The sequence below is a fragment of the Pantherophis guttatus genome, chromosome 10, assembly GCF_059756535.1.
Source record: "Pantherophis guttatus breed Tessera chromosome 10, ASM5975653v1, whole genome shotgun sequence".
Lineage (NCBI taxonomy): Eukaryota > Metazoa > Chordata > Lepidosauria > Squamata > Colubridae > Pantherophis > Pantherophis guttatus.
The window spans coordinates 16073135-16087882 of NC_142072.1; the positions used below are offsets into that span (position 1 = coordinate 16073135).

General features: G+C 43.5%; 1 protein-coding gene across 2 annotated transcripts in view; it reads left to right on the forward strand.

The window, feature by feature from the left end:
* The first annotated feature begins 870 nt into the window (after nt 1-870).
* CD164L2 (CD164 molecule like 2) overlaps nt 871-14748 on the forward strand; it is a 47744-nt gene continuing 33866 nt past the window's right edge. Inside the window, exon 1 of one of the 2 annotated variants that reach the window (XM_034413598.3) lies at nt 871-1147. In XM_034413598.3, the coding sequence (XP_034269489.1) occupies nt 922-1147 (226 nt within the window). In that variant the 5' untranslated portion in view covers nt 871-921. The remainder of the gene's footprint in view (nt 1148-14748) is intronic. The other variant, XM_060691479.2, reaches the window with a different exon arrangement.

Here is a 14748-nt window from a genome sequence, read left to right on the forward strand (position 1 = left end):
CTAGAATTGTATTTGCACAAAATTGAAAAAGTGACAAAATCCCTATGGATGAGAAAGTGATTAGGAAAATATTAGACTATGCAGAAATGAACAGATTAACACTTGCTATAAAGAAGAAAGAACAAACCGAATATATGGGAGCTATTTTATGGATGGTTGGAGAATGAGAATGAAAACAGAAGTGAGAAATAAATGGAAATCAGTGAAATATACAACATATGTTAAGAGAGATGTAAACAATATGATGATTAATATGATTTAAGATTATTATACCTAATATATTTTCAGTAGAAGATACGTTAAGAGGGAGAAATGAATAGTTATAATGCTGATTATTATTATTGTAAAATGAGAGAATTATTATCAATGTAACGAATACTGTAAATTTTTAATTGTTATTGCACAGAGATATTTATACCCGGAGGACACTCTGTTTAATGGAGGATGATATGTTCAAGTAAAAAAAAATTATTATAAAAAAAAAGATCTGAAAGAAGCTTCTTGGATGAGAAACATCTTCAAAGAAAAACCAGAAAATCCAGTTGCCTCTTGAAAAAAGTAAAAAAAAGCACCCTTGGGACAACCATGATCTGGATGACTGAGAATCTCCAATCCACTGGTCTCAATGATCTCCTCCCCACCCCGATCCTCCAGCTATTTGTGGATTATGGGAGTTGTAACCCAACAGGTTAAACTCCGAACCGGGCATCCCAGCCCAATTCCTCTGCGCTGAGCGCCACCCAAACGGCCCAAGAGAAACCCAGCAACCGGCTTCGCCTTTCTCTGAGGTGTGTGTGTGTGTGTATGTGGGTGGGTGGAGGAGGCAGGAACCAGAGGAGGAGGAGCCCCCTGCCCCGCCCAGCCGACTCACCTGCCCGCCCCACCCCCAGCTCTTCTTTTCCTTTTTTCCGCCCTGCGCGCATGTGCTTGCTCGCCACCGGCGCTTCCCCCTTTGCCGCGAGCGCTTTCCAGGCGAGCCTCGTTTCCAAAGTGACTGGAAAAAGCACCGCTCGAGTCGCTGCCGCTTTGGCTTGGCCCGCCGGAGGAGTCCCAGCCATGCCCGCTCCGCCGGCCCGCTTCTGGGAGCTCCGGGCGGCGCTGCTCTGCGCCCTACTGTGCGCGCCAGCCTTACTCCCCAGCCAGGCAGGTGGGTGAGATCGCGGGAGTCTCTTTCTCTCTCTCTCTCTCTTTACTTCTCTCTCTCTCTCCTTCTCTCTCTTTCTCTCCCTCTCTCTCTTTCCTTCTCTCTCTCTCTTTTCTTCTCTCTCTCTCTCTTTTCTTCTCTCTCTCTCTTTCCTTCTCTCTCCTTCTCTCTCTCTCTCTTTCCTTCTCTCTCTCTCTTTCCTTCTCTCTCTTTCTCTCCCTCTCTCCTTCTCTCTCTCTCTCTTTCCTTCTCTCTCCTTCTCTCTCTCTCTTACCTTCTCTCTCTTTCTCTCCCTCTCTCTTTCCTTCTCTCTCTCTCTCTCTCTCTCTCTTTCCTTCTCTCTCTCTCTCTTTCCTTCTCTCTCTCTGTTTCTCTCTGTCTCTCTCCCCCTCCCACCCTCCCCTCTCCCTCTCTTGATTCCCCAGCCAGGGGAATTCTGGGAGTTGAAGTCTGCCAGGCTTAAAAATGGAGGCTTTCAAGAAGAGATTGGGCTGCCATCTGTCAGAAATGGGATAGGGTCTCCATCTTGGGCAGGAGGTTGGACTAGATGACCTACAAGGTCCCGTCCAACTCTGTTAATTTATTAATTTATTAAATTGCAAAGGTTGGAGACCCTCGTTTTAGAGCAAAGCTGGCTGGGGAATTCTGGGAGTTGAAGTCTGCCAAGCTTAAAGTTGCCAAGGTTGGAGACCCCTGATCTAAGAGAGAGGTTAGACTACAGCTGCCATCATCCCTGCCACCGGTTGGGAAAAGTTGTTGAAGGCTTCAGCAGAGCATGCTGTAAAAATAGGTCAACTCCCTTCTGAGAGCATCAAGTTCCATTTAGTCACACTCCCTACTCCAGAGAGGAAATGGCTTCCTTGTGGTGGGTCCTAATCGTTAACCTTCATGTTTATTATGTGCCTTTCCTCCAGGATTTCCTCCCTCCCTCCCTTTTTATTTTTCACAAAAATCCAGTGGTGGGGTGAGAATAAGTTTAAAAGTGGTTGATTTGAAATCTCAAATAGCTGAATCCATACGACTCGATCTATTAAACACCCAGTGCTTGTAGTTGCACCACATCCTGAACTTGGTTACCGTAAGTTAAACTTTTTTCCTGACTTGGTAGATGGTGAGAAGAGAGCTGATTTGCTCAAATCCAGGTAATAATTTTGTACTTAGGTGTCCAAAATTACTCTCCTGAATTAATACCTGTACTCCACGTATTAATTCAGGATAGCACTTGTACTATCACTAAATTGTGATATGGGAACCCAGCCAATAGGCTTTATTGGTGTCCCTGGCTTCGAACCCAGATCTTCTTGCTCAAAATCTGATGGTCATTCTCCCAAGTCACCCATTCCTCTGATTCACACATATATGTTGAATTCTTAATTGTCTTGATAATTCAGCTGTGCACCTGGCAATATAATGCAAGACTGTAGGGGAAGTTAAGCCTTGAAAGTAACAATTTGCAACTAGTTGTGAAGCTGAAAGCTTCCACATTTTGGGGGGAGGAAAGGGCTTGGCTCCATGGACTAGGATTCCTTTTTAGTTTACTTTTGTCCTTTGGTCAAGATAGCTGTAATCCGAATAGAATAAGAATAGAATAGAATAGAATAGAATAGAATAGAATAGAATAAGAATAGAATAGAATAGAATAGAATAGAATAGAATAGAATAGAATAGAATAGAATAGAATAGAATAGAATAGTTGGAAGGGACCTTGGAGGTCTTCTAGTCCAACCCCCTGCTCAGGCAGGAAACCCTACACCACTTCAGACAAATGGTTATCCAACATCTTCTTAAAAACTTCCAGTGTTGGAGCATCCACAACTTCTGGAGGCAAGTTGTTCCACTGATTAATTGTTCTAACTGTCAGGAAATTTCTCCTTAGTTCTAAGTTGCTTCTCTCCTTGATTAGTTTCCACCTGTTGCTTCTTGTCCTGCCCTCAGGTGCTTTGGAGAACAGCTTGATTCCCTCTTCTTTGTGGCAGCCCCTGAGATATTGGAAGACTGCTATCATGTCTCCCTTAGTCCTTCTTTTCATAGAGTTCTGATTAATTAGAGAAAAAGTAATAAGTATGGTGAATCTCTTCTGTAGAAGAGAAGGCCTGTCATGAGTTCATTTCTGCAAGCTATGTATCTTGCACTTTTCCAGCCTACTGATCTGAAAGTCTAAATCCACCCCAAATTTTCAGTATGGGCACCTGATATGCAACCGAAGAGGTCTAATAGAATTAGTATACAGGTAGCCCTCGAGTTACAAGCGCAATGAAGTCCAAAATTTATATTGTTAAGTGAAACATTTGTTAAGTGAGTTTTGTCCCATTTTACGACTTTCCTCGCCACTGTTAAGTGAATCATTGCATTTGTTAAGTTAGTAATATGGTGGGTAAGTGAATCTGGATTTCCCATGACTTTGCTGGTCAGAAGGTCGCAAAAGCAGATCACATGACCACAGGACACGGTAACCGTCCTAAATATGAGTCCGTTGCCAAGCGTCTGAATTTTGATCATGTGACTGGGAGGATGCGGTGATGGTCATAAGTGTCAAAAACGATCATAAGTCACTTTTTTCAGTGCTGTTGTAACTTTGAATGGTCACTAAATGAACTGTTGTAAGTTGAGGACTGCCTGTATGTTTAGGGTTTGTTCCAGATTTATTCCAAATACTACTGGTTCTATGGGCGTAACTTGTGGGGGGGTAATGTGACTGGGTGGGCATGGCCAACTTTTTTTTTTTAACTTTTCAAAGCATTTTTCCTAATGCTTTGAAAAGCCTCCCCCATCAGGCAACTCAGCTGGGATCATCAGAGAGCCTTTTTAAAAAATACCTCTCTGCCGATTAGGCAACTCAGCTGGGATCATCAGAGACTTTTCAAAGCATTTTTTTTACCACCTCTTTGGCCAAGAGGTTGCAGAAAAAAATGCTTTGAAAAGCCTCTGATGATCCCAGCTGAGCTGCGCCATCATCAGAGGCTTTTTTTTTTTTACTTTTAAAAACATTTTTTCGTCGGAAGAGGTTGTAGAAAAAATGTTTTTAAAAGTAAAAAAAAAGCCTCTGATGATTGTGTGGCTTAGCTGGGCATGGGGGGGGGTGACACAGGGATTTTTACTACCAGTTCTCTGAACCACCCGCCGCCATCGCTAGCGGATCAGGTGATCCGGTCCGAACCGGGAGCATTTCACCCCTGGTTTGTACCACAAAAACACCCATGCGGTCCACCAATGTATTCCCTGCCAGTGATTCCTGTAACAGGGCCTGCTGAAGGAACACATATTCATATTCACTCTTTTTCTCCTTCACTTGGTAGCATGCTTAATGCCAATCTGTCTTGGTGTTGGATCTGGAGTATTTTAGGAAAGTGGTTTAGTAATGCAGATGGAGTCATATTTCTGTTTTTCGCCTACTCTGGTTTTTTTCCCCCCCCCCCTCTCTCTCTCTTTCAAAACTATCAGCCCATTCATTAGAACAGTCTGATAGATGCTGGTGCATCCCTGTTGTACCAACCTGTTGTTGAGCAGGCTTTTGTGTGTGTGTGTTCTACGGCTGGATGTTGTGTCGTTGTACACTTTGTATGATTTTTGCCTTAATGGGTTGGGTGAGCTCAAATAAACTGGGCTTTATGCAATGAACAAGTCAGCAACTCAGGGCTGTGTAACATTTTCATAGCCGTCAGCAGGGGTGAAATGCTCCCGGATCGGACCGGATCGCCCGATCCGGTAGCGATTTTTCCCTGTGGTTCAGCGATCCGGTAGCGATTTTTCCCTGTGGTTCAGCGATCCGGTAGTGATTGTCATCCGGATGTCATTACTTCCTGGTTTTAACCAGGAAGTAATGTTTTTTTTACCTTCTGCGCATGTGCGAATGTTTTTTTTTTTACCTTCTGCGCATCTTCCGAACCAGTAAGAAAGGTAAGTAGATTTCACCCCTGGCCGGCGGGCACATTTTACATTTTGGGGAATGGCTCATGAGACCTTGCAAATAAGGCAGCAGTGAAGAATGTGTCACGCAGCTAGCTGGATTCACAGACCGTGATGAACTGGGGTAGTGAATTAACCCCTTTTGGGGAGTTGGACAATACACTGATCTATCTTCTATGGAGGTTCTCCGTCATCCAGGTCATGGTTGTCCCAAAGGTGCTTTTTCAAGAGGCAACTGGACTTTCTCGTTTTTCTTTGAAGATGTTTCGCTTCTCATCCAAGAAGCTGAAGAAGCTTCTTGGATGGGAAGCGAAACGTCTTCAAGGAAAATCCAGACCTATTAACTAATTAAATGGGCTGTGTTCCCAAAACATGGGACATATAAACAAAAAATGAGGTTAACACCAACCAAGCTGAGGGTAGGGTAGGGTAGGGTAGGGTAGGGTAGGGTAGCGTAGGGTAGAGTAGAGTAGAGTAGAGTAGAGTAGAATAGAATAGAATAGAATAGAATAGAATAGAATAGAATAGAATAGAATAGAATAGAAGCCGGAAGGGAGCTTGGAGGTCTTCTAGTCCAGCCCCCTGCTCAAGAACCTATGTCCTATATGGACCTATACCATTTCAGACAAGTGAATGTCCAGTTTCTTCTTAAAATCTCCAGTGATGGAGTGCCCACAATTTCTGGAGGCAAGCTGTTCCACTGGTTAATTCTCCTCACTATTAGGAAGTTTCTCCTTAATTCCAGGTTGCTTTTCTCTTTGATTAGTTTCCAACCATTATTTCTTGCCCTGCCCTCTGGTGCTTTGGAGAATAATTTGACCCCTTCTTCTTTGTGGCAGCCCCTCAAATACTGGAATACTACGATCATGTCACCCCTAATTCTTCTCTTCCTTAGACTAGCCAGCAGGGTGGATTTGATTTAAATCGAGTTGATTTAAATCACAATTTAAATCATGATTTAAATCACTAGTAAAAAGGCTTGATTTAAATCAACTCGATTTAAATCATAATTTTTAAAGAGCAACTGTCATCTCTGCTACTCCTTTGACCCACTGTTGACTCACCGATAGTCCCAGTGTTGTAAAATATACAGCCTCATGCTACATATCTAAGCTCCATTTCATGCTGAATAAATTAAATTATTTATGTATCTTAAATAGAAAACTATCTTGTGATAGATTTTTACCCCAAAAGTTTTTTATTAAAATAAATTCAATAAAAATCAAAAAAATCCGATTTAAATAAAAAAAATCCGATTTAAATTTTAAAAAGTTTGATTTTTTTGATTTTTTTAAAAAAATCATTGATTTTTATCCACCCTGCTAGCCAGACCCCCAAATCTGAAGCCGTTCTTCATATGGTTTAGTCTTCTTTGATCATCTTAGTTGCTCTTCTCTGAACTTTTTCCAAAGTCTCAACATCTGTTTTTGTACTATGGTGACCAAAATTGGTATCGGTATAAACTTAGCATACCGGGAAGTCATTAGGTCACATTGAAAACAACGTAGCAAGCCAGATGTTGGAGGCATCTGTGCGAACCTCGGTCTTTGCAAGCCTGGATATTTTCACTCAGTATTGCTAAATCTCTATGCCACCTATCTCGCTGCCCAAAGTGACTCTCCCATAACAGGCTAAATAGAAACAAACAAACAAACAAAAACAAGGTTAACACCAACCAAGCTTAGCGTGCTGGGAGGTCACTAGATCACATTGAAAACAATATAGTAAGCCAGATGTTGGAGGCATCTGTGCCAATCTGGGTCTTTGCAAGCCTAGATCTTTTCAACACACTATTGTCCGGGTATTAATTCAGGGCAATTGTTATCCGAGGAAGCAAATTAAGTGATGCACGTAGTGTAATCTGAATCCATGGAAATAGGAGCCGAAAGCAAGGATGATTTCCTCCTGAAGCTTTATAGCTCAAGCGCTTGGTAGGCAAGAATGGAAAGTGTTGTGCAGGTTCTTTGAAACACCTGCTCTCTTGTGATTGGCTCTCCCCTGGGCCAGCAGCGGGTGGATTTCACGCTGGTGTGACCTGTTTTGTTCCCTCTTTTCATGAGAGTCCTGAAGTCTACCAATCAGCGTCCATCGCAAAATGAAGCCTTGAGGGCAGAGTCAAATGTCACCTATTGTTTTATCAATTATAAAACACCCTCTGGGGAATACATGCATAAGTGCATGATGTGGGTGACCTGGAGATCGGGGATACCAGCAACTGTTTTGCAATGCAAAGCTCGGGACCTCGGCAGGCTGTTTTGGAAAGGAGGCGGTGCTTGCTGGACCGCACGGCAAGATCTGGGGTGCTCAAATATCAAAGAAGGCCGAGCTTCTACTCCAGTTATCTGCGAAGTCATAAGGAGACTGGATCGTATTTTCCTTACAGCAGGGTTTGTAACAGTAAGAGAATTGGAAGGGGCCTTGGAGGTCATCTAGTCCAACCCCCTTTACTAGGGATTCGAACCGCCGAACTGCCGACCTTTCTGATCGACAAGCTTAGTGTCTTAGCCACTGACCCATATGCCTTCCCAACCCTGGCAACTTTAAGATTGGGACATGTCTGGCTGAGGAATTCTGGGAGTTGAAGTCCACCCATCTTAAAGTTGGCTATATATATATATATATATAGTATGTATATATGTATGTATGTATGTATGTATGTATGTATGTATGTATGTATATAAATATAAAGGCGAAAGGGATGCAGTATGCTCCCTCCCACATACTGGGATAGACCAGGTCTCTCGATAGAAAAACACTTAATCTCTCCCCTGGCTCAAGCTGATTAAGGGAGGAGAACTTGTGGCTCAGAGGTTAATACAACTGTCTAACATGCAGACAGCCCAAGTTCGAATCCAAGTAAGGGTATGGCTAGCTGATGAGAGCTAAATAGTTTGAAATAATTCTATACTAGTCTTCCTTTATTTCTTTATCAGTGAAATATAAATTTGATACACATACACACATACATTCTCTCTCTCTCTCTCTCTCTCTTTCTCTTTGTATATATATATATATATTATGTGTATATTATGGACTGGACTGGGTTTCTTTGCAACTCAGGGAGGTACCCTGTAATAAGATGGACCTGCACATTGATGGTAGCTATTCTGCAGGATTTCAAGTCAAATTATTTCTTAGCTGAAGCTAGAAAAATGTACCATAGATGCTCTCTCACTGAGCTGCAGTTTTCCCTTTATACTATGGCAGGGGTGTCAAGCTTGATTTCATTGCGAGCCGCATCAGGGTTTTGTTTGACCCCGGGGGGGGGTGTGGCATGGTAGGCATGGCCTGTTTGACATCACTCATGTCAGGGGGGGGACTTGTGATGGCCAAGTGCTAAGGCAGGACTTCCTTCAGACCCTCCCTCACATTATAATCCCTCCCTCCCTCCCTTCTTTCACACTCTCCCTCCCTCCCTCTTCATCCTCCTTTCTTCTTCCTTCCCCTCTTTCCTTCTTTTTCCTTTCTTGCTCTCTTCCCATCTTCCCTTCTTTTTCTTTGTCTTTCCTCTTTCCCTTTCTCCTTTCCTGTCCCTTCTTGCATGCTCAAATGCAAAAGAGGAAACATTTCTCCTTTTGTTTTGCTTTTAGTTTGTTTTGCTAGCCCTCCGCCAGCGAAAACGGAGCTCCGGCCCTCCCAAGCTGTTTTTGCTGGCAGCAAAAACAGAGTGGGCTGGTCCCTTTGCTGTTTCCAGGGTGGCCCCATGGGCAGGCCAGATCTGGCCCGTGGGCCTTGAGTTTGACACCTCTGCGCTATGGTCTTCCTCTGGGACCAGAGTTGTTGGAAGTCAGGTGGCATAGGCATTTGACAATAATAATGGAGGCATTCACAAAATTGGGGGCATTGACAGCTTCATCACCAGTCAATTGCAAAAGGCAGCTGTACTCAGAACAACCCGAGACAATACCTTTAACATCATTAAACATCCACATGGCTCTGCCTTTCCCAGATTCTTGGGAAGGACTCGATAGATGGATAAAAATGCCAAATCGAGTCTGAACATCTAACTGGCTTACTGTGCAACGAACCATAATAATGGCAGCTCCTAGGACTGCACGTCATGTACCGTATGTCTATTTGGAGCTGTGCTTGCAGATCACACTTGCAAGCGCACTTACACAGGAGTAAGCTTTATTTTTGGGAAATTAATGACACTCCTGTGTATTAGGATGCTAATTTTGGAGGTCAACGGCTTTTCCAGATGCTGAGAAAGACTCCGTAGCGCAGCAGATGGGAAAGTGGGCAGCTTTGCTTCATGTCCCCTTCCCCGAGAGTTGCTGATGGCAGGGACAAGGGCTATTGTTAAATGTGTGAACAGGCCTCAGTTTGTGGGTTGGTTGGAACAGATGGGAGGAGATCTTGAAGCAGGCAGTGTTTTTCCCCTCGCCCCCCTGTCCGATGGAGCAGCATGCCAAGATTTGAAACCATCGGGCAAAGCATCCGATTTGTCTGTGCTTGTGTGTGGTGACAAAAATAGCTGGGCTCTTTTAACAACATGCAGGCGCGCACAGAAACAAACAAACACACACTAACCTGCTAAGAATTTGGGGAACCTGCTTTCTTACTGGCTCTTGTTAAGTCACTCACTGCTAGTTAAAGTGCTATAACCAGAGCACTGTATCCATGGCAATAGAGCCCATCAACCTTCCACTCTACAAAGATAATTGGTTAACTAAAGAAAGGGAGGGTGGGAGGGAGAAAGAGAAAGTAAGAGAGAACATGTGTGTTTGTCTCAGTAAACAGAAAAGACTCCCAGCCTAAGTTGGACACTTTCTCCTTATTGGCGAGTTGGTTGCAAGGGGTTGGATGTTACTACTGATGGTTGCCTCCCACTCTCGGCTTGGTTCCCGAGTTGCATTCCAAGCTGGCCTCCTTTTGGGGTTAAGTAAACCTACATGGGACGCAATGGTTCAGTGGCTAAGACGCTGAGCTTGTCGATCGAAAGGTCGGATGTTCAGCGGTTCGAATCCCTAGTGCCGCGTAATGGGATGAGCTCTTGTTACTTGTCCCAGCTTCTGCCAACCTAGCAGTTCGAAAGCACATAAAAAATGCAAGTAGAAAAATAGGGACCACCTTTGGTGAGAAGGTAACAGCGTTCCGTGTGCCTTTGGCGTTGAGTCATGCTGGCCACATGACCATGAAGACGTCTTTGGAGAGCGCTGGCTCTTCGGCTTTGAAACGGAGATGAGCACCGCCCCCTAGAGTCAGGAACGACTAGCACATATGTGCGAGGGGAACCTTTACCGTTAGCTTTACCTTTAAACCTATATGGGATTAGAGTTGCATGGCAGATATGAAATCTTTCTGCCCTGTGCAGAGTAGAAAGATCTCCAGTGAACTATCCCAATCACTTAAAAAGAGCTATACAGGTATGTCACTCGATTTACAACAGTTCATTTAGTGACCGTTCAAAGTTACAATGAAAACTTGAAAAAAAGGATGCTTTTCACAAGACCTTTGCAGCCCCCTGGTGGTGGTCACGTGATCAAAATTGAGATGCTTGGCAACTGACTCACATTTATGACGGTCGCAGTGTCCCGAGGTTATGTGATCCCCTTTTGCGACCTTCTCACAAGCAAAGTCAATGGGGAAGCCAGATTCACTTAACAACCGTGTTACTAACTTACCGAATGCAACCATGCACTTAACAACTCTGGCAAGAAAAGTCGTAAAATGGGGCAAAACTCACTTAACAAATTAGCGATACAAATGTTGGGCTCTATTGTGCTGCAATTCAAGGCCTACCTGTACAGGTAATCCTTGATTTACGACCACCATTGGGATGAGAATTTCCATTGCTAAGCAAGACAGTTGTTACAACCTTTTTAAGCAGTTCACTGCACTTTGTGATAGTGTATGGTTTATGATTAAGATACTGAAGTTAACAATAGATGAGTATTATGAGGAGGTGGGAGGGATTGCTTCATTTGAACCTCCATTTTAAAGCTTTACTACTTTTTATATGTACAGTAGTGGCCAAAATTGTGGAAACCTTTTGGGAAAAGTGTATTTTCTAAAACTAGCTAATAACACCACTTTCTTTTGGAGTAGTACCATAAAATTATATATCAATGGAAAGAGAATTTAATCAAGAATGTAATGCGATAACTTTTATGAAGGATTTGCTATTAGAACAGCAGTTACAGCATAAAGAAGAAAAGTGAAACAGGTAGAAAAAACGAGATATACAAAAATTATCACCATGTCAGTTAATATTTAGTTGGGTAACCTTTAGCATGAATTACGGCCTTACAACATCTTCCCGTGGAGTGAACCAAGTCTTTTAGTCCTGCAGCTGTTATAATGTGAAACCAAGATTGAATGATTGCTTCTATTAACTGGGTTTTATTGCTGGGTCGCTTCTGATTAACAAGTTTCTTTAGTCAGCTCCATAGATTTTCAATGGGGTTAAGGTCTGGGTTATTCCCAGGCCATTCCCGCAGTGGAATAGGATTATCTTGAAACTCCAAAAAAAAAAGTGTTATTAGCCATCAAACCTCAAAAATACACTTCCCCCAAAAGGTTTCCACAATTTTGGCCACTACAGTATGTGAAATCATAGCATGCTAGAATAGTTAGGGATTAGGTACAAAAATCTTGAATTTGCCTTGCTTTGTCAGATCCCAGGTTGAATATTATCCCAGTTCCGGGCACCATAATTAAAGAAGGAAGCAGAGAATTAACTATAGCATTTGGCTGAATGTTAGGCATAAACGTCTTAGAAGTTAGAGTTGCTCAATCAATTACTCCAAGGGAGGATGGGTTCCCTTTTCTCGGGAAGGGTGTCCTCATTGTTTTTGCCTGTTGGCTGAGGAGTATGGAAGTTTGAAATGCAACCCATCTGGGTTCAAGAGACAAGGCAGCAGTGGAAAGTTGTTCTCATGGCAGATAGTTACTAGCTTTGGGCTCAAAACCAGCTGTCCTCTTGAGCAGGGGTCTCCAACCTTGGCAACTTTAAGCCTGGAGGACTTCAACTCCCAGAATTCCCCAGCCAGAGTTGAAGTCCTCCAGGCTTAAAGTTGCCAAGGTTGGAGACCCCTGCTCTTACAACACAATACAATACAATTCTTTATTGGCCAAGTGTGATTCAACACACAAGGAATTTGTCTTTGGTGCATATGCTCTCAGTGTACATAAAAAGAAAAGATACATTCGTCAAGAATCCTAAGGTACAACACTTAATGCTAGTCATAGGGTACCAATAAGCAATCAAATCATACCAGGAAACAATCAATATAAATTGTAAGGATACAGCAACAAGTTACAATCATACAGTCATAAGTGGGAGGAGATGGGTGATAGGAACGATGAGAAGATTAATAGTAATAGTAATGCAGACTTAGTGAATAGTTTGACAGTGTTGGGGGAATTATTTGTTTAGCAGAGTGTTGGTGTCTGGGAAAAAACTGTCCTTGTGTCTAGTTGTTCTGGTGTGCAGAGCTCTATAGTGTCGTTTTGAGGAGTTGAAACAGTTTATGTCCAGGATGCGAGGGCTCTGTAAATATTTTCTCAGCCCTCTTTTTGAGTCGTGCAGTATACAGGTCCTCAATGAGGGCAGGTTGGTAGCAATTGTTTTTTCTGCAGTTCTAATTATCCTCTGAAGTCTGTGTCTGTTTTGTTGGGTTGCAGAACCAAACCAGACAGTTATGGAGGTGCAGATGACAGACTCAATAATTCCTCTGTAGAAGGCTCCTCTTGAGCCTGAAGTCCTGAACAGGCACCGTTTGTAGGTTTATTTAATCTTCAATGAATTTCCAACTGCTATTGCCTTATTGTTGTCCCAGAAAAAAATGGAGGTTTTTGACAGTGTTGTCATAAGCAGGCCAGCATTATGCACCAACCGGCAAGGTTAACACAATACCACATGCATAAGTGATACAGGATGCCCTTCTTATGGAGATACAACATTCGGTATAGTATCATCAAGCTGGCTCTTTTCCAGCAAAATGATGCTATCGACAAGCTCAATTCCCAGTTACTTTCAATGTACTTGCCTTGGCAACAGTGTTTATTAATGGATCATTAGATTTATGTTCTGCCTTTATGCACACACATGTACACACATACACACACACTGCTCCTGCCTTCTATTTTCCCTGCAACGGTTACTCTGTGAAATGGGTTAGGTTGGAGGAGAGGAACTGGCCCCAGGTCACCCAGTAGCTTTCATGTCTAAGGGAAGACCAGAACTCCTGCCTCCTGGTGTCTAGGCCAGTACTGTCACCACTACACCAAACTGACTTTGAATATATAAGTCAGTGATGGCTAACCTTTTTGCCGTCGCGTGCCAAAAGCGGGGGGAGTGCGAGAGGTGTGCGCATGCATGCCCACAGCCATAATTCAATGCCTCCCCATGTCGCACCCCTGCCTTGCGTGCACGGCCCTCCCCACATCCATCCGTCACCGCTACCGGCTCGGGAGAACCGGGCCAAACCGGGAGGAATCCGCCACTGGTCTTACTCCATCCAGTGCATCGACTGTAGTCAGAGAAAAATATTATTTTCTACATGATACACAGAAACTAATGGCAACTGCCTGCAGGCTAACAAGCTAGTAGATCCAAAGAAGCCCAAGGATATAATACTGAAAGAGTAGAAAAATAAGAAGAAGATCAAAATATCTCTTCCTAAAAGTGACAGAAATGCAGTTTTGGCTTACGGCTTATACGTCAGGCTAATTGTTTTGTTCATTAGGGTTTTTTTCCCTATTAGAAATCATCATTGGCCAGATTCGCACGATATGTAGCACGGTTTTCAAAAGAAAGGAAGCAGAAGTTGGATTCTTGCATTAAAAATAACAAAAATAAACAAAAGCAAACAAAACGAGACAGGTTTGGGCTTAACTCGGTGTGTGCACCCAACCGTAATCATTCTCACAATGTTTAGAATAGTTGCTGCGTGGGTTTCCTTGGTCTGATCGGTTAAATTCTCTAAAGTTTAACTGATAGTGTCACGGTTTCTTCGCAGCAAACACAAAATGCGTTTGGTGCTCCCAGTCCCTTTTCCGGTGGTGATGGAGTCCAGGATGATCTCAGTACCTTGGCAGCGTACAACCCTGCATTAAGTTGATCAGAGTTCATGTTGAGCCTTTAATCATCTTCATTTAATGACCCCATATTCCCTTGCGAGGTGGAGTCTGGGCAACTGAATGGAGTTAACAGAGTGTTTTACATGGGGCTACCCTTGAAAAGTGTTCAGAGACTACAGTTGGTCCAGAATGCAGCCGCGCGAGCTGTTGTGGGTGCACCTAGGTACACCCACATTACACCAATTCTCCACGAGCTGCACTGGCTCCCTATTGGTTTCCAGTCACAATTCAAGGTGTTGGTTATTACCTTTAAAGCCGTACATGGCTCAGGGCCAGGTTATCTTCGAGACCGCCTCCTACCGCATAGCTCCCAGCGATCGGTAAGATCCCACAGAATTGATCTCCTCCAGGTCCCGTCAGCTAAACAATGTCAGCTGGCGGGCCCACGGGGGAGGCCCTTCTCTGTGGCTGCCCCAGCTCTCTGGAACCAGTTACCTCCTGAGGTCCGGACCATCCCCACCCTATTGGCCTTCCGAAAAGCGGTGAAGACCTGGCTTTTCCGGCAGGCCTGGGGTCGTTGATCTCGCTCTTGCGATCTGGCGAGATCCGGCCATGAATGGTATGAATGAGTTTTAATGTTTTTAATGTTTTTAATTTTTAAATATTTTTTA